We start from the raw sequence: 27,772 nt of genomic DNA on the forward strand, positions 1-27,772 counted from the left end.
CATGTAATTTCCTCTTAATTTTAGTTCTTGGCAAAAGTTCTGAAATCGTGGGGTACTCATACATTTCAAAAATAGAAAATGTGACCTTCTGACTGTGGCTTATGTATTTTTAATGTGAAAATTATTTATTTAATAGATTTGCCAAAAATAAATCACCAGAACACAGATATTGACAGAATTTCATACAAAGGTATTCTCCAATTGTATTAAACTACAGAGAAAAAAACCACTTTCTTCAGTCATTCTGCTTCTTTGTACCCAATGCATTCCGTCCCTCTTCACCGTACTACCTTCCCGTACCCCTGCTCTCACCTTTAGCCATTTCTAAACAGACTGCAGTAGCTTCCCATACCGACTCCTCCCTGCAATTTGTTTTGTCAGAAAGATGCTGTAAACCTGCCTCCCCTGCTATAACAGAAAATTTCAATTTAATTTTGGCAGAAATCCTGTCTCCCTTCCCTCCCACCACCACCCTTACTGAAAACGCCATCCAGGGTACCACTAGGTATACTGACTCTTACTAGGGAAATAATAACCTGCTGGATTTATTCTTCCTTTTAAACGTTCAAACATCATAACTTACAAAAAAAAAAAAAGATAATTTTCAGAACAAACACTTGTACTCTACGACCTTCCCCCACTCTTATGAATTAAAGTGTTATTAAGCCATTACTCATTTTATTTCTGCTTCTTTTTCTCCAGCTGACCAGATCCTCACTGCAGCATTATGATTGCATCTGCTCAAGGAACTGAAAAAAATACATTAATGGTAAAGTTTTCCAGAGGGGAAAAAAAGCTATGGCTATAAGCAACTGGAAGTACAGAGAAGGACAGAGTGAGAAAGTACATATGGAAAATAAATTTCTATGGTAATTGCAATACAGACAGAAATAATCAGCTACCCATAAAAGGATAAAGAAAGTTGTTTGATTCCTAATTTAACTGCATTTGACATTTGTGAATTTGATTCTGTAATGAGTCTTATGGGTTGGATCTCACTTGGAGGAAAATCAGAAAAGGTCAGGAAGTCTGAAGGATCTAGATAGGAAAAAAATAAAACGAAACAGCGCAGAACTGTAGTTACGTGGACAATGAATAAGAAGGAAGTATCACCAGGTGGGAGGAAAAGAAAATATATGAGGGAAAGCAGAAAATGTTTGCAAAATTGAAAATTAATTTCTAATATCAGCATCGCACATCACTTTGTGCTCAAAGCATATGAAAAATTAATTCTCTGACAAGAAAGGGTTCAATTTCACTTTCCAGTACAATGCCATATGGAGATTTATTGCCAGCTACAGATACTAAATATCAACAGCAGAAAGAGAGGTTTCTATCAATTTTGTAGTTATTCAGGACTGTAACAGGAAAGCATTTATCTTTTCAGTACTGAAAGTAGTTTTACTTTAAAAATGTGTTAAAACTAATGCTTTGTATCCCTCGGAGCTGAGCCATTCCATGTACTTTGCTTTACTTCCATATCCATATGCTAACCCTGTTCTTCACCACCTGATCCTCTCCATATGCTAAACACTCTACAAAAAGTGTTGCTCCCAATCCAGACGATTTCAAAGTTGAACAGTTTACAGAAAAAGGCAGTATCACTGGGCCCATTTTACAGGGAAAGGTTAGGCAAAATGCCTCCCTTTGGGGGTGAGGAATCCTGCTTGTAGTTTTAACTTTCAATTCAAAGCTGCTGGCATTCCGGATGAAATCCTACCACCCCCACGTGCCAGGTTTGTACATGTGACATCACAGGTTAAGTTAATATGCTTCATGTCTGCACTGAATTTTGGCCACCAAGGTTATGTGGCCTAAGCAGACCATCAAAAAGGTTATCGCAGACCTAGGATAAGCAGCCAGATATAACTGAATCTAGAGTCGGCTGCCTTGACTTTAATAAGAAAGTTAAAATCCGAGTAACAGTAATTCTCCGGTTTTCTTTTATATTGCTCCCCACGTCCCAGTGTTTTTCATGGAAAGTTCCAGGAGGATGGCAGAACTCATCTCCACTTTTCCTGTAATTGCATTGCAGTCAGTAATGATAGGTGGAAGGCTGGAGCATGAGGTGAGTACTCAGATTTGTTTTGTATCGTGCCATCTATAATATCATCTTTCTTGTACTTTGTCAAAGAAATGGCAGAAGATATTGTAAAAGGCACGATGTGCGTAGGGGGTAATAAATCTGTTGGATGCAGATAGTCAATGGCTGCAAGTCATAACATAAAGCTTTACTCTTAGCCTCCTACTAGGTTTCATTATCAGTGAAAATTTCTATTAATGTAATACGATAGCATCATGTACAAACAGCTCGGCAGTCATACATTTTGCACAGCTGTCATAAAATGATAGTCATTTAGCTTCAAGGTAAAGCTGAAGTTTGAATACGCCTGCTTTTCATCTTTGAAGCATTGTCACTTTAGAAGATAATTATCTAATTTTGTGACCAATGATGTGTTCTCAACACATCAAATGTTAATACCCATAGTATGTAGATCCTTTTTTGTGTCTTGAAAATTAGCGCCTTAGCTTGACACAAAACCTTGGGAGTATATTGACCAGACAAACATTAACATATGACCTAGAGGAACAGTCGGAGCACTATATGCTGTGGCCCTGACCAAACCTTTCATAATGCCTTCCAAAAAGCATTTTCACAGTGCTTTTATGTAAAAGGCTAAAGATACTATGACTGTATAATTTTGACTCCTGCTTCTTAGGAAAGCAAGCCAAATCCTTATTTGTGTATAAAAGCATGAAGAAGCTCCTTGCCAGACACTGTAGAATAAAGTAAAAACAGATGACAAGACAGAAAACCTTCTAACCAGCTGACTAATTTCTGTACAACACTAAGTTCACTTGAGATACAGTGGCTGATAAAGATAGGAAAAAAAATGGCTAGTGAAACAACTGAGAGCTAAAGGCTTTAGTTGAGCCCTAGATTAGAAGAGAAATTCCTCTGTCACCACGACAAATTTAAAAACACCAACCACAAACCTTCTCCCATTCATGCAATCAACTTAATGGAAATTACTCTTGAGAATTCACAAATATGAGAATAGTTACATACTCCTACTGCGAGAACATAAGAGCCTGGGGAAAAAGCCCACCTACATATTAAATAGCAGAAAGTTCAGTTTAAGAGCCTGTAATATTAACGCAAATTATTTTGAAAGAATCTACCAGAAAATAGTGTTGAGACCTGATGAAGCAACTAGAAGATGGTATAATACTATCTATGACGGGGGCCTAAGAAAGGCCTGCCACGACTAAACGTCATGTCTTTCAAAACCTACAAGGAGGTTACAGAGAAGACGAGCAAGGCTATTCATGGAGGTGCACAGTAGGAGTAGTGACAGACAGTAGTCAAATTGAAGTGGGAAGCTCCAGCTTAGGTACGTAACTTTTCATCCAGAGTAGAGCCAAGCACTGGAACAGAAGAGGTTGCAGTCTGTGCCTGAAGGTTCTGAAGATGAGACTCAACAATGCCCCAAGAAACCTGCGTCGATTTCAGCACTGATCTCACCTTGAGCCGGAAGTTAAAGACCTTCCAAATCTTCTTCCAGAATTACTCTACAATTCGAGACATTATTAAAAACAGAGTTCCACAGCGGAAGAGAGTGAGACAGTTTTACAAAGGGGGAAAATGAGGAATTTTTTCCAGAACCAGTTTTGCCGAGTCATTAGTGCCAAACCCAAAAGTCTCAATTATAAAAGAGCACAATTAGAGTTTTTAAATTCAGTATCGCTGAATTCAGGAGAACATTAATCAGAGGAGATCTACTCGACTTGCACATTATAGAGGAACAGTGTTAACAGAATATATTATCTGCCACCTGCACAAAATTCATGGAAGGCTGTCAACTCCACATTTCAAGGAAAGAAATTTTGAACAAAGTAAAACATTTCACAAGGCTATTAGAAGCTCAAAAATAATTTCCTTTCCTAAAAACTAAGGGCAAATCTTCAGTAAGGAAACTTCAATCATACATATAAGCAAGCTAAATCATGAACAATCAACAGGACCTACGTATTAAGTCCTGATACACTGAATGAATTATAGGCACATACTTCTCATATTATATCCCAAATCTTATCAACTAGATTAGGTCACCATATGATTTCTTAATGGACCTGAGAACAACCCTATCTTGCATCTTTTACTTCCTTAACTTGGGTGCTCTAAGATCTCATAATCTAGTTTGAAGGATAGATAGTAATTGCTATCTTTTCAAGTGCCTTCTGTACTGCACACTGATTTATGCAAACCATTTGGCATCAGTCTCAGAACAAAGCACTTCTCTCTAAAACATCTGCCCATTTTAAAATGGAAAAAATTAAATATAAGATAAATAAGGTGGTTCAGAAAGAGGAGGAGAGGGAGAGAGAGATACAGGCAACAGTGGAACAACATGTCAAATTAAGGAAAGCAAAAGTAAGAGTAGGAGCAAGTGCTCTGGCAAAGAGAATGCCTTCTAATATTTTAGGAATCGTTTTGGTCACCTTAATGAAACATATTGTTTTAGCTTTTTACAGTTCTTTCAGCAATCTCAACAGACAAAACAAATGGCTAGAAAAAACCACCTGCCACACACTTTTCTGATTACCTATATGCCTCAATGACTCTATCCAACCAACCAAACAGGCTCTATCTAAAAAAGCAAAAATTCAGCATATGTAGCACTTAGGAAGAAGTCTTCTTGAGAGTAAGAGTTAAGAATAAACTTTACTAAATACCAACAACTGTTGATAGCAAAGTACTAGAACATGTGGCAGGTACATAAGGAACAAACCAGGAGTTTAAAATCTAATAAACCATTTCTTTTGCTCTCACTGGGACATCACACTGTCTTACAAGCCCTAGTTAAGCACTATTACCCGTGTACTTCATAGTTACACTTAGCATAAGAGTATGTTGTGACATGTTTAAAAGCTAAGCCTGCTGAAGTTTTACCACATGGTTCTTGGACTTCAAGTCAACTAGATGAAGACGGCTCCCAAGTTTAATCTTTTTATTTAATATATTTATCCTTCTATAGCAAAAAGCCATATATTTTAGTAAGATCATTTGATCGTATGCTTATAAATCAGAAAAAAACCCAAGCGTTCAACCTGGCCAACTGTACAGCAGTAATGCCAGTGTTTTATAACCTGTTTCTGCTCTGAAAGTTGAAGGACTTCCCAGTCGTGTCTTAAGGAGATAAAGGCACAAAGCTTAACAGTGCGTAGATATAGACATCAAAGAAATACAATTAGTTTCATTGTTTATAGTCCAAAATAAAAGGTGTAGCTCATCTTTCTAACATAATGCAGCTCAACAATATCTACGTAATGGCAGGTAACCTGTTCTAAAAAGCCATCCTGCAAGAGTTGCACATTATTCCAGTGCTTTCTTCTCAGTTAAAAAAAATAAAAATATGATAGTAGGAAAATCTAATTCTTGTGTTTAAACACCAGTTCTTGTTCAGCTACTATGGATATAGAGAATATATTGATCCTTCTTCCTGGTTTTCTGGTTGTGAAGAGTGTTGCCATATTTCCTTTCAAGTTTTTACTGGTTTTGCTCAGGCACAGCTTGGCCCATGGCACTAAATCTCTGTCTAGTGAAACAGATCTAGTTCTTTCTCTCTTCCCTCTCCCCTACCCCATTCACATTTCTCTTTCTTCCTCAGTACAAAAGGAAAGACACTTTTTTTTGTTTGTTTGGGTTTTTGCCCCCTCCAGTTTTCTAGCTTGTTTGAAGGTTGCCTCTTTCACACAGCATACCAGTCTGCACCAAACGCTGAAAGGTTTTTTTGGAATTCAAGACTTGTACCCCTCTGTCTATGCGCCATAAGTATCTTACCTTTAAGAGTTTCTGCGGTTTAGAACATTTCTAGTCTCATAAATATGCATTTGACATATGCTTTATCATACATGAGATTCCCAGTCAGTTCTCAGCTTGCTACAGAGATTAAAGATAGCCACATCAGCCATTGCACCAGAAAATATGGCAGATATAGGGAGCAGGTAAAATGTATTGGATCAGATCAGTCTTTGAGGGTAAAACATCCCTGATCCCCCCCAGTCTACTCACAATGGCTCCAGATACCAGGAGCGTCAAGTGCACCTGGAGTCTGTGACTTCCCCCACTGACAACTTTTGTAAATCACTGTCAGAAACTGACGCATCCGTAACGGGTTACAATGGGCGCAGTTGGTGTGGGGGGAAGTCAATAAAGAGGAGAGAGAATAACCTTTTCTTGTCACAAATGCAAAAGGAATCAGTGTGAGGAGCAACACAAAACTAATTTGTGCTCCTAGCAAACAGGAAAACTCAAGTACAACAGGAAGCTGGTGCAAGAGTTCAGCCTCTCTGAGGGTATCAGAGAAGATTCCAAATGTCTACTTACATAAATTAGCCTAGGAGTAGAAGCAACAATTCTACCCACCTCTGCCTGCAAAACACTTGCTAAGGGAATCTGCTTTCTCACAGGGTTTTGAGTCTTCTGGAAAAAAATGCAGTTTTCCCGTGTTAGGGATCTTCCAGGAAATAAACTTGAACCTCACGTGCATGAAATGAAAATCATATTCCTACACAAAGCATATTAAGTATTTCCATCTTCCACTACAGCAATCATGTTCGCCTCCTCAACCACCACCACCCCCACTCCCTGAAAATTGCCTGGCACTGCATGTTGCTCAAGCATTTATATTTTGAAGAGAGATTTAAAAATACACTCCCCTCACCAATAGCTTGTCCAAGATTTGAATTCAGATCACTTCAACCATAGAGTTATACACCTCACACTAACTTCACTATAAATTCAAATCTGTTTCTCCATTCTCCAAGAGCACCATTGATCAAACAGCCTTATTTTATCTTTGCCTAGATAAAAAAATTGTTTTCTAAACCTGACTTATATCTACTATCAACTCAAGTCTACTTCGTTAAAACAATCTGAGATGTTCTGCTACTGCTGACCCTGCTAAAGGCTGCAGGAAGCCAACTCTTAGGCAGAAGGGATTGATGACAGCTTAATTCCCATGCTCTGTATTCTACTGTCTACTACTTTATGCCCAGATTAAATTCAATACACTGGTTGTAACACTGCACACTCCTTTGTGACCAAGTCCATCTCTCTTGACCAGTCACAATCTCTTCATGTCTTATATCACCATCCTCAGTAACAGCATACTAGTTATCAATTATAAGATGGAAAACTTCATCTGTAAAATCCCAGGAGATCCGAGGGCAGGATGTTTTCAGAAATTAACTGTCCCTGAAATCCTCTAGAAAGGCCTCCAAGACCCTTCCCAACCTTTCCCCAGTTACGTTAAAAAAAAAAAAAAAAAAAAAATGTTTTCAGAGACTTCCTTTTTAAATAGAAATCTTGCAATGATTTTGTCATTCACTCTAAGAAAGTACTTCAGATACTAAAGTAGGGTCACAAAAACACTCATGTAATTTTGCAAAAACTTTATACATCAAAAAAGCAAAATGGAATTTTACAAGATCAACATATTAGAGTATTTCACTAAGACCTTTCAGTGAAGCTTCTACAGCAACCTAAAATACAGTCTATCCTATCAATATATAATTTGTGTTGTACAATGTGTAACCACTTATTATCAGCAACAAAAAATTGTACCCTACAGAACAGTAATGACATTTGAAAGTGTAGAGTATTGATTAGCAGTTGCTTAAAAGTGAATCACCACTACAGTGCAGCATCTATTCATGGCTCTACGTACCTCCACCGTCAAGATAATTTGCATGGAGACTGGCTCTTTTAACCTTGAAATGTAAGCATTTTCCAATACAGGATGCGAAAACAAACAACCATAAATGCATTAAAGCAAGGGAATTAGCATTCATTTCCTTTCAAGTTTTCCAGTTGGATTGTCCACTCAGTAATTTTCACATTAAAAGACATTATCAAAAGTGTAATGCACATATCATAAACTTACTAAAGCCGTCTCATATTTCTATTACATCATTCAAGATGCAGATCTAACTTCACTGAAGGTAAAGGAAATTTTCCAATACCTCCAGCGAAGACAGAACTTCGTTTCAAGAAAAGGAAAAATTATTCTCTGTTATCGAGAGAGACAACACTACCAAAAGTTTGACAGCTCCGTGATACTTTCTTCTACAGATCAATATGCTACCTGAAAATTAGTGACCCAGCAGGTTTTTCCACCCAATACATTCACATGCTACTAATGTGATTTTTTTCTTGAATAAAGAAAAAATAAAATATCTATCCAAAAAATTTACACCTTCATGTCTTCAGATAACAACATTATATACTTCAAACACGCTGAAATGCTCTGTAACTAGTCTGGCACGGAGAATAACCCTGTGATTCACGTAGCCCAAATATCTGTAAGAATGAAAGGGAACGGACATTCAAGCTCTGCAAGTTTCAAAACATCATTTGCATTAATCATTGCAATTAAAATAATTTAAGATTCTCAGATGCATATTTCTTTTCTTTTCTAATGCTTGATTTTAATTCAGTGCTAGGAGACACATTTTGCATAATCAGACTTCTATTCTGAATAGAGCTTTTTGTAAGCTCTATGCCATTTACCTGGCTGGTGGGTTTTTTGAGTTTGAGGGTTTGCAGGTTTTTTTGTTTGGTTGGTTTTATTTGATTTGTTTGGTCGGGTTTTTTGGGGGGTAGGGGTGGGGTTTTCTGGGCTTTTTTTTGTTGTTAGGGGTGTGTGTGGAGTGGGTTTTGGTTTGGTTTGTTTTATGGGGGTTTTTTTGGTTGGTTGGGGCGGGGGTTCTTGCTGTTGATTTTGGGTTTTTGCAGGGAGTGGTAATGTTGGTTGTTTTGTTGTGATTTTTTTTTTTATATCATGGTTCTACATCTACAGGATTTTGATCACTTTCCTCCTATTTTTTATAGAAAAGAGATCAGTACTATTTTTACACGTTTAAAATTGCTCAGCTGGCAAAAGTTTAAATTGATATCCAAGAAACTTAAGTCTCAATCCTACTGACCCTTCCTTCAAAGCAATAGTTGCAGTGTCTCACGCAAAGAAGAAACAGCCTACAAAGACCAAAACCAACATAAGGCTGAGTATATGAAAAGCAATTAACATCAAGATGATTGGACTGAACTCCTCTAAAAATTTAAGTCACTATTATATGATTTAAACCTAAAGATAGATGTACTGCATGAATCAGACACCAGCTGAATGCCAATTGATCTAAATCACCCCTGTTCTATTAGTTTTGCGCTGGCATTTCCATAGTTGTAAGAAATAAGATACAGCATCAAGTCTAGTCAGTAAGACAAAAGGCAATTCTGAACCTTTAAAAGCAGGAATGCTGTACTGACTGAAAAACCTACTTTGAGAAAATGCAATGATTTGAGGACTTCTAACACAATGAAGAATTTGTTGAAAAGAGTAGGCAGATGCAGACCACAGACTGCCTGAGACCAAGGCAGGCAGTGCTTACATAACAGCAAAGACTCTGTTAGACGACTTACATAAGGGAAAGAAAAAAAAAAAAACATAAAAAAAATCTGAGATGGACTGAAACAAGCTTGTCTTCAGCAAGAAACCTTTTTGGCAAGAACCAATAAATAAAAGTTTATTTTCTGTTAGAAACTGTTCCTACATTTGCAATAAAATTAAATCCATTATTCAGGACCACATCAAGAATTATCAAAGCTCAGAATATATTGAAAAAATAATTAGTAGTGTCTCCTGAAGTAATCTGAGAAAGCATAGACCACATGGCATTTTAGAGAAACAGACACTTAACTGAAAATCTTTACTGTGGAAAAATAATTATTTTTAACATTAACAGAAGGCACATTATCTGCATTTTTTGCTTCCATTTTATTACTACTGTTATTTTGCAACAGCGTGGAACTGAAAGCACATTATCACCACGGACACTGCAATGCAAACAGTAGCATTCCCCAAAGTCTGTTCCTCCAAAATTCTAATCCTAGCAGCTGAAGTATCTTCCTGGCACCTAACTCCTGCTGTGCATCCTATACTTAAAGCCTGACTTTGCCAGTGGGCTACACCCTCACATTTACTCCAGTACTCGCTAAATACAAACATTGATTAGGGAAAGAAGTGTCAAAATTAAAGTCAAGCAAATTACTTAGGTGTTTGTTTTTTTCCTTGAGCTTTCAAAGAGACAATTACAATTTGAATCAGTTCTTGGGCCCCAGCACTGTGTGCTGAGTAGGTGAAGAGTATGCATGTCTCTACTGCACCAAACAGCTTCTTGCACGTTGTCAAACCTATGTGACAACTGTTAAAACTCCTAAATCAGATAACTTAGGAATAATATTGTCCTATTTTCTTCTGTATGGATTTTGAACACTGGATGGTCTTCCTTCCCTTTGAAAACCAGTAGTAGAACATTTAAATACTACATTTTAAAGTGCTAATTTTGCTTAAAAGGTCATTGCCATTTCTGAAATTATTTACCAAACTATTATTATTATTATTATTTTCTGAGCTACTTACAGTGTCTGTATTTCACCTAAATTAAATTTGGGGGGAAATCATATATCCCATATACTCTTAGGAGGCATGAAAACATACTCGGATAAGTTTATCATAGTAATATAGTAATAAAACATTCAATTAAGGTAAGCAGCGTTGAGGGTTTTTTAAATAAGGAGTTTCAAAAAGTGACAAAAATATTCTTATAAATCTTTTTGAAACTCAAGAGGACCACAATGCTGGTTACCCACTTAGCATTCGCAGTACGGCAAGACTTAAGAATTATAATAACTAAATCAATGTTCACAGCTACAACCTGGCAAAATTTTCTTTATCGAGTATATCACATAACTTCATTTGCTCCATGAAATTTTAGTGTAGGTCAAATGACTCTTAATGTCATTTGTATGTAAAACACTTGGGCAGAAAAGCTGTCAATCATACCTTGATTTCAAACGCATTCCTCGAGAAGTGGCGCTCACTATATGTGTACAAACAAAATCAATCAAGTAACCTTTATATTAATTTTTCCTTTCTCAAAACTTTATTAAACTAAATGGCGTTACAAAGAAGTTTGTAATTAAGAAATCTATACTGTCCAGATACATAATTATACACACAGTTTATATCTTCATTTGTTTAATGATGCTTAATTCATAATCAGAAAATGTGGATTCCTTCACTAATATTAGAAGTCACACTGCTTCTAAAAGCGGAATCTTGACTTTAAGACGACATTGACTGTGATCACCCAGAGCTCACAGCAAACACCAAATGGATTCGTGATGCTGGCTAGTGAGGAGGGAGTGGGGTGGGAGGAAAGAGGCGCTTGCACCAAGCGCCCTACTGTGCTATCACTTCCTTAATCATTACAACTCCTGTCACTGACTTTGCATGTTGAAAATACCTGCAACTCTTGAAGTTTGCCATGTTTTTATTCACACAAGCTTACAGAAGAAATATGGTTTATAAAAACACAAAAAGATACACATTAAAGTCATCCAGGCCCATTTGCCATGGCCAACAGAAAGAAATAGCAAGCTTAAAGTGACAGGGACACTTGGAATTCTCAGTAAAGAAGTAAAGAACACCAAAGGTTTCCTAAAACTACTGTATCCAGAAGGAAAAAAGAAAAAAAAAAAAAACACAACAAAACCCACCACACAATAAAGGATGTGACAGAGGAATAAAAATGTTCTAAATGCCTGTCAAATCTTTGTTTTGTTTCTCATCTTTCATCCCATAATGAAATACCATGACAAAAGCAAGAAACGAAAACAAAATAGCTTGGAATGAATATACACTGTCCACCTTTAAAAACAGGAGCACAGATTTGTTACCAAAACAGAGAGGATGCTGATGAAAAGGTAAGATGAATGGCTTCCAATTACCTGCAATTATAATAACCAATAGGAAGCAATCTTGCTACTTCAGAGGGAAAAAATACATTACAGAAATGATAACAGCAGTAGCCACTATAAGGAAAAGAATACTTAAAGATCTCATAACTGATTCTTCCTGGATTTTAGCACAATTGCAAACCCCAGTATATTCCGTATTTTTGTAGTGAATATTGGACAATTTGTATTTGGTAGATTTAATTATTTTAAAAGTCATTTTAGTGCAAAAATAGCTGCATGTGGAACAGTTCCAAAGTTAAATAAAGATACCTGTTTGTTATGGCTCAATAAAAAATTAAAGTCTTTTAATGATACTTGATTAGATAGTAATTAAAACAGAAAGCTCCATCTGCTTTATAAATTTAAGGAGTTCATACAAAAATGTGATGATATAAGACTACACAGACTCTAAAGAATGTGAGCTGCAAATATAATAAATACTGAAAGCCCAGATTTTCAGATGAAAATAAAAGATTGTCTGATAGTTTGAAGCCATTTAATGGCCTCGAAAGGTGGTAAGGGACCCCAGATATCTCTGTTCTTAATAGCTCTGTATTTTAGCTTAGTAAAGTTCATGTTTTGCAGTCCTGGGTATGCAACACTGAGAAAACAGATACTGCTAAGAAACTCATATACCCTTAGTACTCATTAAATCAGTTGCTTTCATTTTACAGGGATAGCATAAGCTTTTTATTTCAACTGCCACATGTACTGTTTGTTACATAATTTCACACATATACAAGCCTTTCCAAATAAGTGCTACAAGCTCAAGGTATAATTTCCTTCATAATCGGACCAAAAAAAAAAAAACCCCAGAAAAAAAAATGTGTTACTCTGAACTAAAAATCACATCTAAAAAACCAGCAGAAATTTACCATATGGGTTGAATGAGTGACTCTGTAGTCAGTGAATGTTTCACTGTGTTTCCATTTCCATATTGCCTTTTGAGGATCACATTAAATGCCGCAAAATCGCAGTCTTAAAATATTCAACATATTCCTCTTAGTCTCTCATTGTATTTTTTTCAGTAACTGCTGTAAAAATAAGTTGTCTACAATAAAGAAATTCACTATAGGTTGCATGTTTAAATTAGAGTAGACACAGTCCTTGATATATACCTAATATTCAAATCCGCTTTCTCATTACCCTCTGCCCCAATTATGTAGACTTATACCAATTTCTCAAGTTTTTGCAATACTTCACTAGCTTATTACCCAGCTGTGCAGCTGAGCAAGAAGATAACCACATTCATTCCTCTTATCTGTAATGATGTAATACATCCCAGCACTGGGTTGAGATGATTGGGGGAATAATGGGATTGTAAAAACTGCAGAGATGACAAACAACAGTGCAGCCGCCTTCTCCTGATACCATGAATTGCACACATACGGCACAGGGTGAAAATAATACAATATGCACTAATTCTGCTCCTTGAATGAAGTGAACATTTTTCATGAGAAGCAGCTGTTTCTACACAGAAACATCATCACCACAATGCAGCACCACATTAAATACCCGCAATCTAGGCTGAAGCCTAGATTCTGAGAAATAAAAGTGTTGGAGTTTACTTTCTAATGACAAAAAAAAACCAACATTGCCTAAACAGAACAATATCAGTTTAATCAAGAACTCTCCAGATAGTGCAGTGCAATGCAACGAGTCATCAGGGACTAGTATGCAATATAAAAATAGATCGTGGACTAAAGCATGTACAGTACTGATTTCCTATTCATTTTAAAAAAATTAAACCTGCCTCCATTTTCTCTGTTAAAACCTTCCTTATTGCAACTGAAGGGATCCTTACCTTCTGCAGGAGCTGGGAACCCGAGTACTTGGCTGCAATAGATTTGATCTCTCCACCAAATGCTGAGGCCCAGAGCTTTACACTGTGAAGAAAAAAAAAAAAAAAAAAAACGAGAGACAGGAAGAAATGTAATACACATGTCATAGCAAGCAACACAGACTGTAACAGCTTCAGCTGCACGCAGAAGGATCCTAGCAATTTTGCATTTAAAGAGCTCACTGAGGAACCTAAGCACAGCAAAAGATTAGCGAAGCTGTTCAAGTCTAAGCACAAACTAGACGCTGTGCTAAGGTGAGGCCTCCGATATGAAACCACCCAACCTGCACTGTTTAAATTTAGAGAATCAGCTTGTGCCAAAGTACATTTCTGCACAACACAACGTATATCCATTGAAAGGAAAGAAGCAGATCAAATGGCACAACAGTTCTGAATGGTAAATGCTCACAGGAGAAGGAGTTAACAGCAGCAACTTCAGTAAACACAAGCACTTAAGTTAAGGCTCTGCGGCCACATACTCCACCAACACAGCTCCTACAACAAAATCAAAGTAGTGCTGAGCATGTTAGAAACTACCACTTTAAACACAGCTGACAGAGGAGCAAAGGTGCCTGGAACAGTCAAATATCTGCAATATAGAAAGATAAGAACTTGAGCAGTCAAGTTCTCATCCTTGAACATGGTCCTGAGAGCAATAGCGTGAAAGCACTTACACAGACAAGGGGATCTGCTGCTCCGATCCAACCACATCCACTAGGGCTGTGTTAAAAGCTGTCCAGAAGATAAAGGAAAAACCCCAAAAAGCCCGAAGAAGATTCAGATTCTCTGGCATTGTGCCTTTCTGTGCCTGGAAAGATTTGGGGAAATTCAAGTAAAGCTGGATTCAGCAGCCAGTAGGGTTTTGCTTCTAAAGCCTCTTTCCCTACCCCTACCCCCTCCACTAGACCACCAGTGGAAGAAGTCACAGCTCCATCCTCACCCCTCCAAAGAATGACCCTCTCTGGGTAACGGAAGGAGAGGACCAGAAGCGAAGCTCTAAGGACTTGAAAACTATTGTGTCCCTGGTAACAGCAAAGCGTTTTCCAGCACTACTGCAGCCACTCGCATGTAGTTCTTTACAACTCCGCAGTCAGCAGTGTGCTGGAGTTACTTCAGTGACCTACTGCTGCTCCAAAGTGCCCTTAGCAGCAAGAAAGCAGACTATTGATTCCAACTGGGGAGGCTGTCTTCTTGCGATTACTGCTCACTTTGCAAATGGAAAGCTGCCTAGAGTTCTGCTGTCCCTCGCCGATAACCTCCAGCCTTCATCCCGGCTCCAGGCAGCCAGCGCACTGGTCCGGCGGAGCAGGAGCAGCAGCCTTTTAACGGGATAGCGCGGAGACAGAGAGGCAGGCACAGGAGGAGCTGGACCAGAGGGAGGGTGCCTCTGTATGGCAAAAGCAGAGAAAGTCTGGAGGAGCTGAAAGTCTAGTTGAGCCCTTCCAGGCAGGCGAGAAGAGAGCGCTGCACGTTGCCGGGGGCTGAGCTAGGGAGGGCTCGGCAGGGCTGGCAGGGGCGGGGGGGCCGCGCACACCCACCGGAGACCCGGCCAATTCAGGCAGGGCACCGCTGCATGACAAGCATCTGTCACACAGCCCGGAGAGGCGAAGGATGGACGGAGCTCAGCCCTCGGCGCCGGGAGCGCCCAGCATCCCGCCCGCCCGCCGAGCCGCGCCGCGCCGCGGGAGGAGGGGAGCGGGCAGCGACCCCCGCCGCGGCCGCATCGCCGAGCAGCGGGTTCCCGCAGCCGACCCCGCGTTCGGGTCGGGCTGGCACATTGACTTCAGGCACATACAGCACGCCCTGGTGCATAAAGGCACGTTTGCTGCTTCCTCCCACGCCTGAGCGCTGCGGCGAGTCACTATCCGAGAGATCAGGACTGGCGGAGGCTTGTGAATGGGGAGAAATGCAGCATAAGTAAATCAATGCGGGCTAACTGACTCGAGCCTATGAATAAATTATTAATTTGCGCTCATAGAAGAACCCTCTGTGACATAGCAAACATAGGATTACAAGCTCCTCCACGGAGAGAGCAGCGTGGGGAGCAGGAGAAATTGGTCCAGGTATTTGTTGTTGTTGTTGCATTTTAAAATACCTACCCTCCCCCCTTTTTGCTTTTATTCTTCTCCCTCTACTTCTTTCTCACCTTCTTCTCCACTAAATGCATAGACTTAAAATAGCAATTGAACTTTAATGTAAATAAGTATGGCAAGACCTGGAGATGATCTGAGCATGGGCTGAGTCATCCTTACATCATGCAATGTAGTCCAGCATTCACTCCAGAATTCGTTTCTTCCCTCTGTAGTTTGAATTAACACCTCAGAACAGTCACTCTGCCTCTGTATGCTGTTTCTGTCTTGTTTAACATTTTCTGTCCTTAAGCTAGGTGTGTAGTATCTGTATTGCTTTCCACATTAACATTTTTAAGAGCACTGAACAGTTTGCTTTAAATATCAAAACCTCTATTCAACACCTGGCTGATCAAAGCTCTCTGTTCAGAAGAAACTAGAAGCTTAAAGATAGAAAGACTTCCTTAGGGGAACTGTATAGAACATGTAGCACGCCACACGGCAACTTTCACACCCCCCCGGCCATCCCCACCGGGGACAGCACGCAGATTGTCTTGCTGTCTGTACTGTTACCTTCATGTGAAGGCAATAATGACAGTTTTGTTAGAAAGGACACTTATTCTGTGTATATCAACCATTTTGAAAGCCTTATTATCGGTGCCGGTACTGTGGATTTTCTAAGCAGTGTTTTATATATGCTGCCATGTCACCAGGTGTTCAGCCTACCTACAGGCAGAAATGTAAAAATGCACATGGCTGACAAGCTGTATACAGTGAATTACGTGCCCCTTTACCATATTACATAAACCATAGTAGCTCCTCAAAACTAGGAATCAAACAGGAACAGTGGGCTGCCTCACGACTTATGCTGTTCAGCTTTTTTACATGCTAAACAATGTCAAGAAGGAAATTCATAAGGCTAATTTTGTGGGACTCAAACTTTGGTTTTATATTACCACAAATCCTTATCTGTTTCAAGTCAACACTGTGCACTGATGACAAGTAACAGCTACTTCATTCTTCAAAGAATTACTGGAAGCCCTAGAAGCATTTTGAAAGTACATACAGCGTGCCTGTGTTCAATAGGCCTGAGAAATTCAGCATTATTAAGATCATCACTAATTATTGGCAAGAAAAGATGATAAAGTCACTCGTCAAACCTTGACTTTACTTACATTTCTTATACATACGACACCTACAATTTAGGCATTCCGCCTGTATAACTGGACCCTCGTGTTTGTTTAATGCAGAAATCCTATTTCTACTATCACTACTGCCAGAAAAATATTCCCTTGAATAAGAAATTTATAGTTGACAATACAAGCGTGGCCACCACCTTTTGTGTTAACAATAGCTGTATGCCTTGTAAAGTGCTTTCAGCATCTTTCAGTAACACACACTTGCTACGTTAAATCAGTTATTTAGTTCCTCTCAAGAATTCAGTGAATGGAAAGGAAACCTATCCTGTAACGGTGGCTCAACACATCCCAGAGACCCACACTAGAAGCGACAACACTTTCTGTCAAGCTGTTGTATCCTGGCCTGATCGCTACCGGCTATTCCTGGTACACAGATCACTGCAGTCAAAACACCAGGCTCATTTTTCCCCATGTTGTCCTCGTGAGGTGGATGCAGAAACTTTCCCTAAGTGGGTTTCCATAAGGACCAAGGAAAATAAATAGAAGAGGTAAATTCTGCTGAAGCGTTTCAGTCCTTTACACCAGGGATACAGCAACGTGCTTCATTATTTGGTACAGCCTTGTGATGTCCTGGAGCAAAGTCAGAAGAAAGCTAAGTTTTAAAGAAGCATAGTAATAAATTTATATTTTGGAAGCAACGTGGCATTTCTATCATGTCCTTATGCAGTTATCAATAACTGCTGAACCTGGAAGAATCTTTTAAGTGCTGGCCCCACTAGAAAAAGCACGTACAGATAACCGATCAGAGAAGGAAGATGTTCACGCCCTTAGCAAGTTTACATTCTAAGACCAAAGCTCAACTTCCCAGTAAGCACAGGTAAGCTAGTTACATGCCTGTGCTCTCAGAAGCAGAGCTCCCCACACATCTGCATGAAGTTGGATCGCCCTGCCCCCAGATCCCCGTTTTTAAGGGATGAAAATGGCATCTAATCTCCTGCTGTGCCTTTGATGATCAAGTACAATGGTGCATTTTAGTGTCTCACAGAAAATGAAAGAAGCTGTTTTCCCCATGAAAGCAGAAATAAAATGTGGGCACGTGAATCATCAAGTGTTGTAACAGAAAGTCACAGGCATGGTCAGAGAAAGTTGGTGAAGCCCCAAAGCTTTTGCAGTGCACCACATTCAGGAAAATAACAGAGGGACTGAGGGGAAAAACAAAAGAAACGCACCAACAAATTGAAAAAATGCAAAACCAACCAGCCAACAAACAAAAAACGAGGGCAAGGGGTAATATGAAATTTGACACAAAGGCTGAAGTTGAGAACACAGGCTAAAGGACAGTCCTATACACAACACATATAGTAACTTTACCTGACAAATAAATCCCATTGTTCTTTCCTCTGTCTACCTCCAGATTTACACTTATAAAAGGATGCAGGAACAAGGTCACATTTGCACCGTCAGAGGATGCTTTGAGGTCTCCTGATTAGACACGTATCAAGCCCCAATAAAAATCAATTGAGAGGCATAGAGAGAAGAGAACATATGGTGCAGGGGAGAAGAGTAGGAGGAAATGATATAATTAACACAAATGTTTATTGTATTTCTTTTTTCAGATGCTTATCTACAATGAGTTCTAAACAGAGAGGAATAAACGCAGAAGGCCAAAGTGCTAAAAGCCTTGCTGAAGATGCAAGCCACTTCCGCTGGAAAATGTTCTTAAAAAAAAATATAAATAAACATGTGCCAGTTTGTATTCCACATATATTAGAAGATCCAGATACTGCAAAAATAGACAAAATCCTAACTACACTGCATGATGCGGTGCTTTGTAGTATATTCCTCAATTCTAAATACTGAGATTTTAATCTTCAAATGTGTTCTCCACAGGGCTTTTTTATTTTTCGTTTGATTCAAGAGATTTAAGTGTCCCTTTCCCCCCTTTTCCCTTCTCTGAAATACTTCTCTTAAAAAGCAATCCCTTAAATAAAGGCAGGGGGTGGGGAAGGAAGTGAAGGGATATAGCCACCCATGCCATAAACAATACAGTGTCCTGTACGGAAAATCCTTTCAGCCTTTAACAACTGTATGCAACTTCTCCCTTATTTCTCTGCAAGTGTAATGTTTCACATACACTCACACATGGAAAATGAAAACAGGAGAAGTAGAGGGATAACAAAAGTCACCTCAGCTTCACAAAGCACTTTGGGATTGTCAGATGAAAGGCAAAATCTCAATGTTCAGGATTTATTATTTGGAAAACAACCTAATGGTGGAAGGATTCATCAAGCAGTGTTTGCATACTGCGAGAACACAGGCTGGCTTGTTTGAAGTGAGCTGTACCTCAGAGGATGAGCAAAAGGCTGCACATTAGAAATATTCTGTAGAGACTTAACATATGTACGTGTATTCTTAGAATGTTATGAAGGTCCCACGTGTATAAATTTAAGTGTTTCATTGGTACAGGAATGCCTAGTTATTGACCAATTCCAGCCCACTTACAACAAAGACTGAGGTCAAGTAACATTACTCACTGGATTAAACAAACCCAATTTCACATAATGGGCATGAGCTAGTGACTTATAGAAATAAAAATACTAAAAAAAAAATCTAGACCATGTCAGAATTTTGTGTGCAACTCTGTAATATTATCAACTTGTTCATGCGTATTGTTCAAGTCAAACACTAATATTTCAGTTAATGAGAGTATTAAGGGTACATGCAACCTATGTTTACATATACTCAAAATCAGTTACATGAGAATAAATATAAACCCTAAAGATTTAAGAACAATACCAATATACACTCACAATTAACATGTTGCCAGTACAGCATTTTAGGTTACTGTCACATTATCTTTAGCACGCTTCAACACCAAATAAACCTCTCTGTTTGCCATAACCCCCCAAGGAACATGTGGTTAATTTAGCTGCTCCAAAGCCTACGTTCAGCTGGCTTTAGCATCTCCACAAGGAGTTAAAATGTAAAAGAGCAAAGCATTATCACTTCCCAGCCTATGAGAGCTCACACTGCATGGTAGGCTAGAATGCTTTAAGCTAATGATGTTTATAGCTAACCAAATCCAATTTCAGCAGTCCACTGTAGCTCTAGTCTGTTAGTGCCATTTTACATAAGCTTCATTTATTTTGAATTTTCAACTATTAAGACAAAGTCTGCATTTGGTTTCTTTCGAGTGTCGTGCTAGGAAATGAACTCTTCTCTAAGCAAATAAATTACCTTTTTTACTCTCAAGGCTAGTGTTAGGCTGTAAATGTTAATGCTTTCAATGCATGCAAAATACTTGAAAATCGAAGATAGGACTTAAAAATGAGAAAGTGTAATTGAGAGCTCTAACACAACACACAGAATACTATGGAAACAAACAAACCTAGCATTCTTTCTCTGATGATATAAATGAGGACTAAAGGTCACAACATATTTAAGTGCTAACCTATTACCGCCTCCATACTGAGATGAACCCCCTAGTCGCATCTGTAACAGCTTGCAAATGTTCACCCAAGCCTTGCAAACTCCTCAGGGCCACTTCAAGGGACCCTCCTTGAAGCACAGAATACAAACTTCAAAGGTGAGGAAAAGCATTACTTTTACTTCAGATCTTGGCAGGATTAGTGACACACGAACACTGGGTACCAGAAGTGGTGTATTCGAGGGGGAAGAAAGAGGGGCAGCAGTACTGAGCAGCCTCTTCCAGAGGAGTGCTCCTCCTGCATCCACTGAGGAAGTGTCACCCACCCACCGGCCATCGTCATCAGGGAGGTTAAGTTTCCAACCACTCAGCCAAAAGCCACCTGCAAACTTCAGGCTAACATCTCATTATTTTCAACATACTGTCCTTACTGCAAAGTTGAAAACATAACAGTTTTTGATCCAAGAAACAGTGCTATATCAAGTAATTATGTAAAACCATTAGGTACTTCAGAGGCCTATAATTCTGTCACTCTCCAATTAATTCCTGCATCACAAGTATGATTTTTGAGATGGAAATGTGACTCTTCTGAAGTCTTGAATATCAGATCAAGAAACTGGTAGTTTAGTCAACACAGTGTTGCTTATGAGATGTTGCAGAAAATGAATTTTGTGTAATTTTATGGCAGCAGCTGCTAACCTGCAATCTATTTCTGCTCCATCACTTTGGTGAGTCTTGTTCATTTATTGGGAGCACTGACTGATCCTGAAAATTAAAATTGTCTCAAAAGGTTATTAGAAATAGCATATATTAAAAAGTAAGCACATTATGGTAATGAATTCCAGCAACTTGTTACGGTAAAAAATAAAATAAAATACATCAACTTAAGAAAAAGTCTCAAAGAGTAAGGATATTAGATGGTCTTAAATATCTGATCACAACTGCAGAGTAAGACCACCAAGAATTATCAGAAGACAAATAGGTTTCAATGAGTCTAAAATAATAATGGGAGGCACTAAATACATTTCTTACCTTTTCCATTTAAAATTGATTTATTTAACTTCAAAACCACTGTAGGCAATTAATTAATTGTCTTAAGGTCACATTAGCAACCTGATAAAACCCATTTAAGACTTGCTGATTTACGCAAATGAAGCTTCGCTTCTTCAGCGGTTACTGTTACTTTGCATAAGAACCAAATTTAAATTGCATTTTTTCCACCGATGCAAGTGGCCACTTGTTCTAGCGAACGTTAGCTGAAACCTGGCTGCCTGTAAGCAGATGAAAATCTATTATTAGGGCACCCCTATAATAAGTTAAGTCAGTGGAAAGAGTAGACCCGGGCATAACAAATACTTCTGGCATCATGTAGATTAATACTCACAGAAAAAACAAACAAACAAACAAACAACATAAGATAGTCTCTTACACTAGGATTTAAAATTCTGACTTGTGCATACTGGTCCAATTCTACTTCCATTTTAATAATATAGCTTGACATAACGTTTCATAGAAATCTCAGGCTTCACCTGCCGAAGAATAGCAGTTTATTGAGTTGTTGTGGGTTTTTTAAATACATTAAAGCATTATTATGCTTAAAAGATGCAAAGTAAAAGCAAAATTGATACCCATAAATATACTACTAAGTGTTAGATAGAACATTTGCCAGAGCGTGCATTTCTATTTTACAAGCTGTTAATCCATCATAGTGTCACTAATATTGCAAGAGACACACTCAGACTGGTATGCTCATTACTTTTTAATGTATCACTCCATTTTAAACAATAAGAGTAACAAGGTCAGGCTATAATATAGCCATTCTTCCTGTGACTGTAAAAAAAACAACCACAAACAAACAAAACAAAACATGCCAAACAAATAAAAAACAACCAAAGCCAAACCCACCCAAAAATGCCAGTTTACGCTATGATTTTACTTTCAAGCGGCCAATACAAGATATACTATAGAAAATAAAGAAGAAGAAGCCAAATTCTGAGCCAAAGTATTGGCTGCTATCCCACCCAATGATTTGTATTACTTTTGTTTGTTTTGATTTGTGTGTCATGACAACACTTTTGCTTAATCTTCAATCTGTTAATAAAATGGGGACTAATACACTAGATTTAGATAATTGATTCAGTAGGATATTTGATCAATGGCCAGTGACAGCACCCTTTAACCCAAAAGTGATGTTCTGTTAACAAATAATATGTGCCATTTATCAAGGACCTCTCAAATAAGCATTTAAAAAAAAAGAAGTTTGGGCTGTTCTTAGCCCTTCACCTCTCAGACATTACTAGAGGTAACTGTCTCCATTTTAATGGAGGATGACTTCCTTAACTTCTCCCAAACTGGTATTTTTGGAATTAGCTGAGGGCTGCTGGAAAAAAAGAACAACTTGTCAATGTTCCACAGAAAAGCTTATGAAAGATATCAGATCCCAAGAGCTTCTACTGAGCATTATGCAACCCAATACATAATTTGGTATTTGAAAACTAAGGCTCCCTATTTTTCCTCCAATATATTTATCCCCTCAGCATCTTTTTTTCCTGCAAACCCATCGCTAGGTGTTTCTACTTTAGGTTTTCACCTTCGGCTATTGCAAAGGTCCCACTTTTCCAAGTAAAAGAATGGCACTTCCCATGCTCTCACAAAAGCAAGTAAAATTCCCTAAACAGTTTTCTGACTTCTTTGATCCCTAAATTCAGTACTCCCATTCTTCTTTGTAAACGTAGTAAAGGCTATTTCATCCTACATACCCTTCCGACTCATACAGACTACCGCCCATAGTCTGCCTGCTGGAGAAGAGAAAGCTATCTAAACCACAGCCTGCACTCAGTTCTAGCTAAAATTACCATAAATCCAAACTACAGAAGCTGCTCAGCCTCCAGAACAGGAGGTGTCAAATTCATGAAGAGCTTCCCTTATAAGATGCACTATGCTCATGTGACACTTGCATAGTAATCAAGCGTTAGAGCCGCAAGCTCATAAGAGTACCTATTATCATCCATCACCGAGCAAGACCACTGACCCCACTCATCAGTGAGCTGCTCATTCACTTCGGCTTTATTTCTCGCCAGGGAACCTCCACCCGAGGTATCATCTACTTACACTGTTTAAAATTCTCCTCCCAAGCAGCTGTTCCAGGAAACTCCTCACTGTTTCAAGCTTTCAGATCTAAAGTCAGATCTTTTTAGTTGCCAAAGGAAAGCAATACGGTAAGCATTTTGTTTTTAAGGAAAAGAAATAATTATCACTGACTTCAATAGCATTTCTTAGCAGGTTTGTGGTAGCAGTCAGACATAGAAGACAGGTGCATTTCTAGAGGTGCTTCGTATGTACATATTTTCCAATTAATGTGTTAAGCAATATACATCAGTGCATTTATATTGCAGATACTTTTGTAACCACAACAATGATTGTTTATTGCTTCCTAGATTCAGGAGAAGAAAACCTGTGAGGAGATTAAAGCAGCACAAGGCATCCATGTTCTATACAAGTTTATGTAATTGTTGAACATTATAAATCATTGATTTCTTGCTGGCGTGCTTTATCAGGATGCTGCACCATTGTCCTACAAAGCTGGTGCCATTCTCTCGCTTCCAGGTAACGAGTTTCCAAACTACTCTGTCTCAATGCAGACACCGCACGCCTAAAATAGCTTTCCTCTTCCAAACTGGGTTCCCTACATGCGAGAGAGGGAGCAATAGCTGGAATTACTAGCTCTCCTGTTCTTGCCCCTACCCTGCCAAGAAGTGACCAAAACTAATTTTTAGGAAAGGATAGAAATATCTATGGAGAAGGAGAGAGAAATACATCTATATACACGTCTGTGTATATACACACAGCACTGAGTGTAAGAGATCAGGGAGAAAAAGTTGTGAGCAAATGCCTTTTCTGGACATTTACTTTAGTCCAACACAAAGTTCTTCACATCAACAAAATCATAACTGGGAATTGCAGTATTGTATGTGTTACAAAACTAGTGGACCTCCTCTGGTCTCTGTTGCTCAACCAGACTACTTCTAGGCAAAGAAAGGTAGCTGTTAGCACACGGCTGAGAAGCTGCAGATCTCTGAAGAGATAAGCTCTCCAAAAACCAAGTAAACAAAAATCTTCTATAAGCTTCTTAAGACAATGTTTACAGTTACCCTGGATATAATCCGTACATGCCCAGCCTTTAACCTACTGATGCATTCAGTCAATACAACCCTTCAGCAAAGCTGAACAACTCTTTCATATCACTCTAGATAACATTTGATAACACACTCCTGTTGTCAGGGAAAGGCAGCACTCCACAACAGCAGACACTTCAAGCAGCACTCCTCAGAGCAGCAGTTACTGCTTCAAGAAATACGTAAGACCAGGGAACTGCAGTAGTTGAAAACGACACATGTCATCTTTCTGGGCATCTTGCCTTAACTATTACCAAGAGAACCAGAGTCATGCATTTTTAAGAATTGTAGATGAAGTGACTAGAGCTTTATTTAGAAAAATTAGAGCATCCTAATTGACCTTATTTACCACAGTTGGCACAATATGCACCACCAGCACACTGCCACCCCCATGGTAGGACTGCAATACTGTAGTGCACACTCTTCGAGAATACAAATTGCCAACAGGGAAAAGTAATAATCTCAAGGCTTGCATCATTTCACAGCCGAGTTGTTTGAAGACAGGCTAGCCATTACGTAAAGCAGCTGTGCTATCTGGCTTTGCCTTTCATTCATTTATAGACTTGAGCTGTTTTCTTAAGTCAGTTGAAACTATTTTCCTCATGACAGTTTTTTGTTCAATATGCAAGGAACTTAGCTACAGCAAAAAACCCAAAAGTTTCCGTTCTGTATACATCAATATTTTAGAGACCTTCTTAAAGTGGAAGCCTGTTAGGGTTCTCCAGATACATTACAGTATTGGCTGGAATTCACCACGACACAACAGAAAGATCTGTCTTTGCAAACTTGAGCAACCTTCCTGTTCACAGAGCTGACTAATGCTACTGCTTCATTGTGTATCGTGGTGTTAGTGTCTTTGCTCCTTCCATTGTCCAATATCTCCTATTTGCAAAACAGGATAACCCAACAGGAATGAAAAGGTAGATTTTCAGACATTTCTTTTTTGGTGTCCAGAAACAAGGGGCATGCTACATTATTCCAAGTAGAATAGCTTCATAAAAAGGCTGCAATCTGAGGAATACGTGTTACCAGGTGTTTTTTTCATTTGGCTGGGGTTTTTCTGCATGCCAGCAAGCAAAACTTAGGCAGAAAGCTGCAGTTAAATATGAGAAGATGGGAATTTAAGCCATATTGTCAGACAAACGAACAAAAAACCCCACAAAAAACCACAAACCAAACGCACACCCCACTTCAGGTTAACAGGAATATTTTTTTAGTTCTTTAATATTCCATTCTTAATGATCTTTTACCAACAGAAGACCTCATCTTTTTCAAACTAGAAGGCACTGCTATTATTAGATTGAAATATTTGTTATCTCTGTACTGCTACTACCATATATGTAGCTAGGCAAAGAAATACTTCAAATAAAGTTTTGGATTTAGAAGGCTTCCTGTGTTTTAGATATTTCTCTGGTACTATCACAAGCAATTTTGCCTTTAGACCTTAATTTCTACTTTTCTCCATCACATTCTCTTAACCTTCCTTTCACTTCTCTTTAGTTTAGGGGTGAACATTTCTCTTTTAAATTCCACCCCCACCCCCATTCCATGATCTAGAAAATTTGAAAAAAAAAAACCCAAAACCAATACAGTCTATCACAACAAATAGCATTTCATTTGGTCTTCTGGCCTGCCATCACTGCTGAATCAGCATTTCCAAGTATTTCAAAACACCATCTCCTTTCAGTGTCTAAGAATTTTTCTACTGAACCACTGAGCTCCTTGGAAGAGCTTGGGATGTCGGTGATGAAAGGACCCTTCCTCTCTCCTTCTCCAGTGATAGCTGGTTCGACGTTTGAATAGTCAGGATTGTTCTCTCCAATTCAAATTCAGCCAGACCGAGTTATAATAAAATGTTCTGAGTTGCAGGTTTAGAAACCCTCCTCCTGATGGACACTGTTAGATTACTTTAAAAAACAGTGTTCTGTGTAAGAAAGATATTCTGCAAAATCCATTACTACTCCATAAAAGTCTCATACAGAGGTATTTACATAATGAACTGCAATTACTCACATTATATTTATCTAGTGAAGAATGAACCTATTGTGTGCAGTGAAACATATCTGTTCTGCACTAATACACGCACATAGTAAGCTACCTCATGAAATAACACATCAATCACAAGTTAACACTAAGCCTGCACCCGTATAATGCCATTTCCAGTTCATTAAAGAAAACCAGCTGCAGAATCTGCAGTTGTGCCAGACTGTCAAGGCTCAGCAAGAGGTTAGGAAGAGATGTGCAGTGAGCTTGCAAGCTGTTTGTTGTGGACAGGGAAACTCACTCTGTTCAAAGTGCTGTGACAATGATCATCATAGACTGTAAAGCTTATGTACACACTGTAAATAGGTGTCCATTGGAGCAGAGCTCTCAGCTGCTGGCTAATAGGTATTATGTTATATAAATAGCACCAAGTGATACTTGGAGTAGCAATTCACCAATGCAGACACAGGAAATCCTGAATCTGAACCGTGTCAGGAGAAATGCTTTTCTTTGCTGACACCACAAACCTGCATATGTGTATTAAAATTTTATGAAATCTTGACAGAGAAAGAGTCTGCTCTTCTTACTCAGTTCAAAGTTCACAGGCTAAGTAAGGTTGGGTGAGCCTTCGGTTGGTCTGCATGCAACGTTCAAAAATGCACACAAAAAATCTGCCAGCAAGCTGGACCTTGATTTCTGGATTAGAAGAAATATGATCAATTTTTGCACGCATCAGAATATTGTCAGAGTGCAGTTGGACTTCTAATAGTACATTTACAAATAAAGTATCATTCGTTAGGGTGTACCTGCAGATCAGAGGCAGTTTACTCTGTACTGCATCTTTGAGTCTTTCTTCTCAAAAGAAAATATTGGGAGACTATGAAACCCCTTCATTTTACTTGTCAGAATAAGACTGCACTTAATTGTTCTGATACAACAATAATCAAGCCACTGTTAGACCGAAAAAAACGACCCAGCTATGTCAAGATCTTTTGTAGCGTTTCTTAATTCTGTTCTTTAGTATTAACAAAGTCCATCATTCAGCACTAATTTTCTTCTATGATGGTGTTTCAAAATTACATGATCTTTGCATAAGACCTGTGTGGGTGCAGCAGGTCTTCATAAATACCAAGACTCTCACACCTTGTTAAAGTGAGAGTTTCTCCTCTCATTTCCTTTAACAGCTATATTCAACTGCTATTACAGCATTAAGGCACAGTCCACTTCTAGAGAGGCATGCTGTTGTATGAAAGGGAGGGGAAAAAAAAAAAAAAAG

The 27,772-nt window shown here is 38.7% G+C and overlaps 1 protein-coding gene across 5 annotated transcripts in view; it reads right to left on the bottom strand.

Moving 5' to 3' along the window:
• CACNA2D3 (calcium voltage-gated channel auxiliary subunit alpha2delta 3) overlaps positions 1-15,158 on the bottom strand; it is a 468,802-nt gene extending 453,644 nt beyond the window's left edge. For 3 of the 5 annotated variants that reach the window (XR_008821687.1, XR_008821689.1, XR_008821688.1), the window contains exons 1-2: positions 14,378-15,158; positions 13,668-13,749 (exon numbers count right to left, since the gene is read on the bottom strand). Coding sequence is in view for 2 of the 5 variants with exons in the window: in XM_056337956.1 (XP_056193931.1) it covers positions 13,668-13,749; positions 14,378-14,496 (201 nt within the window). In the remaining 3 variants the exon portion in view is untranslated. The remainder of the gene's footprint in view (positions 1-13,667; positions 13,750-14,377) is intronic. The other 2 variants (XM_056337956.1, XM_056337957.1) reach the window with 2 other exon arrangements.
• Between the last annotated feature and the right edge of the window lie 12,614 nt (positions 15,159-27,772).

This window comes from Falco biarmicus, chromosome 4 (assembly GCF_023638135.1).
Source record: "Falco biarmicus isolate bFalBia1 chromosome 4, bFalBia1.pri, whole genome shotgun sequence".
NCBI lineage: Eukaryota > Metazoa > Chordata > Aves > Falconiformes > Falconidae > Falco > Falco biarmicus.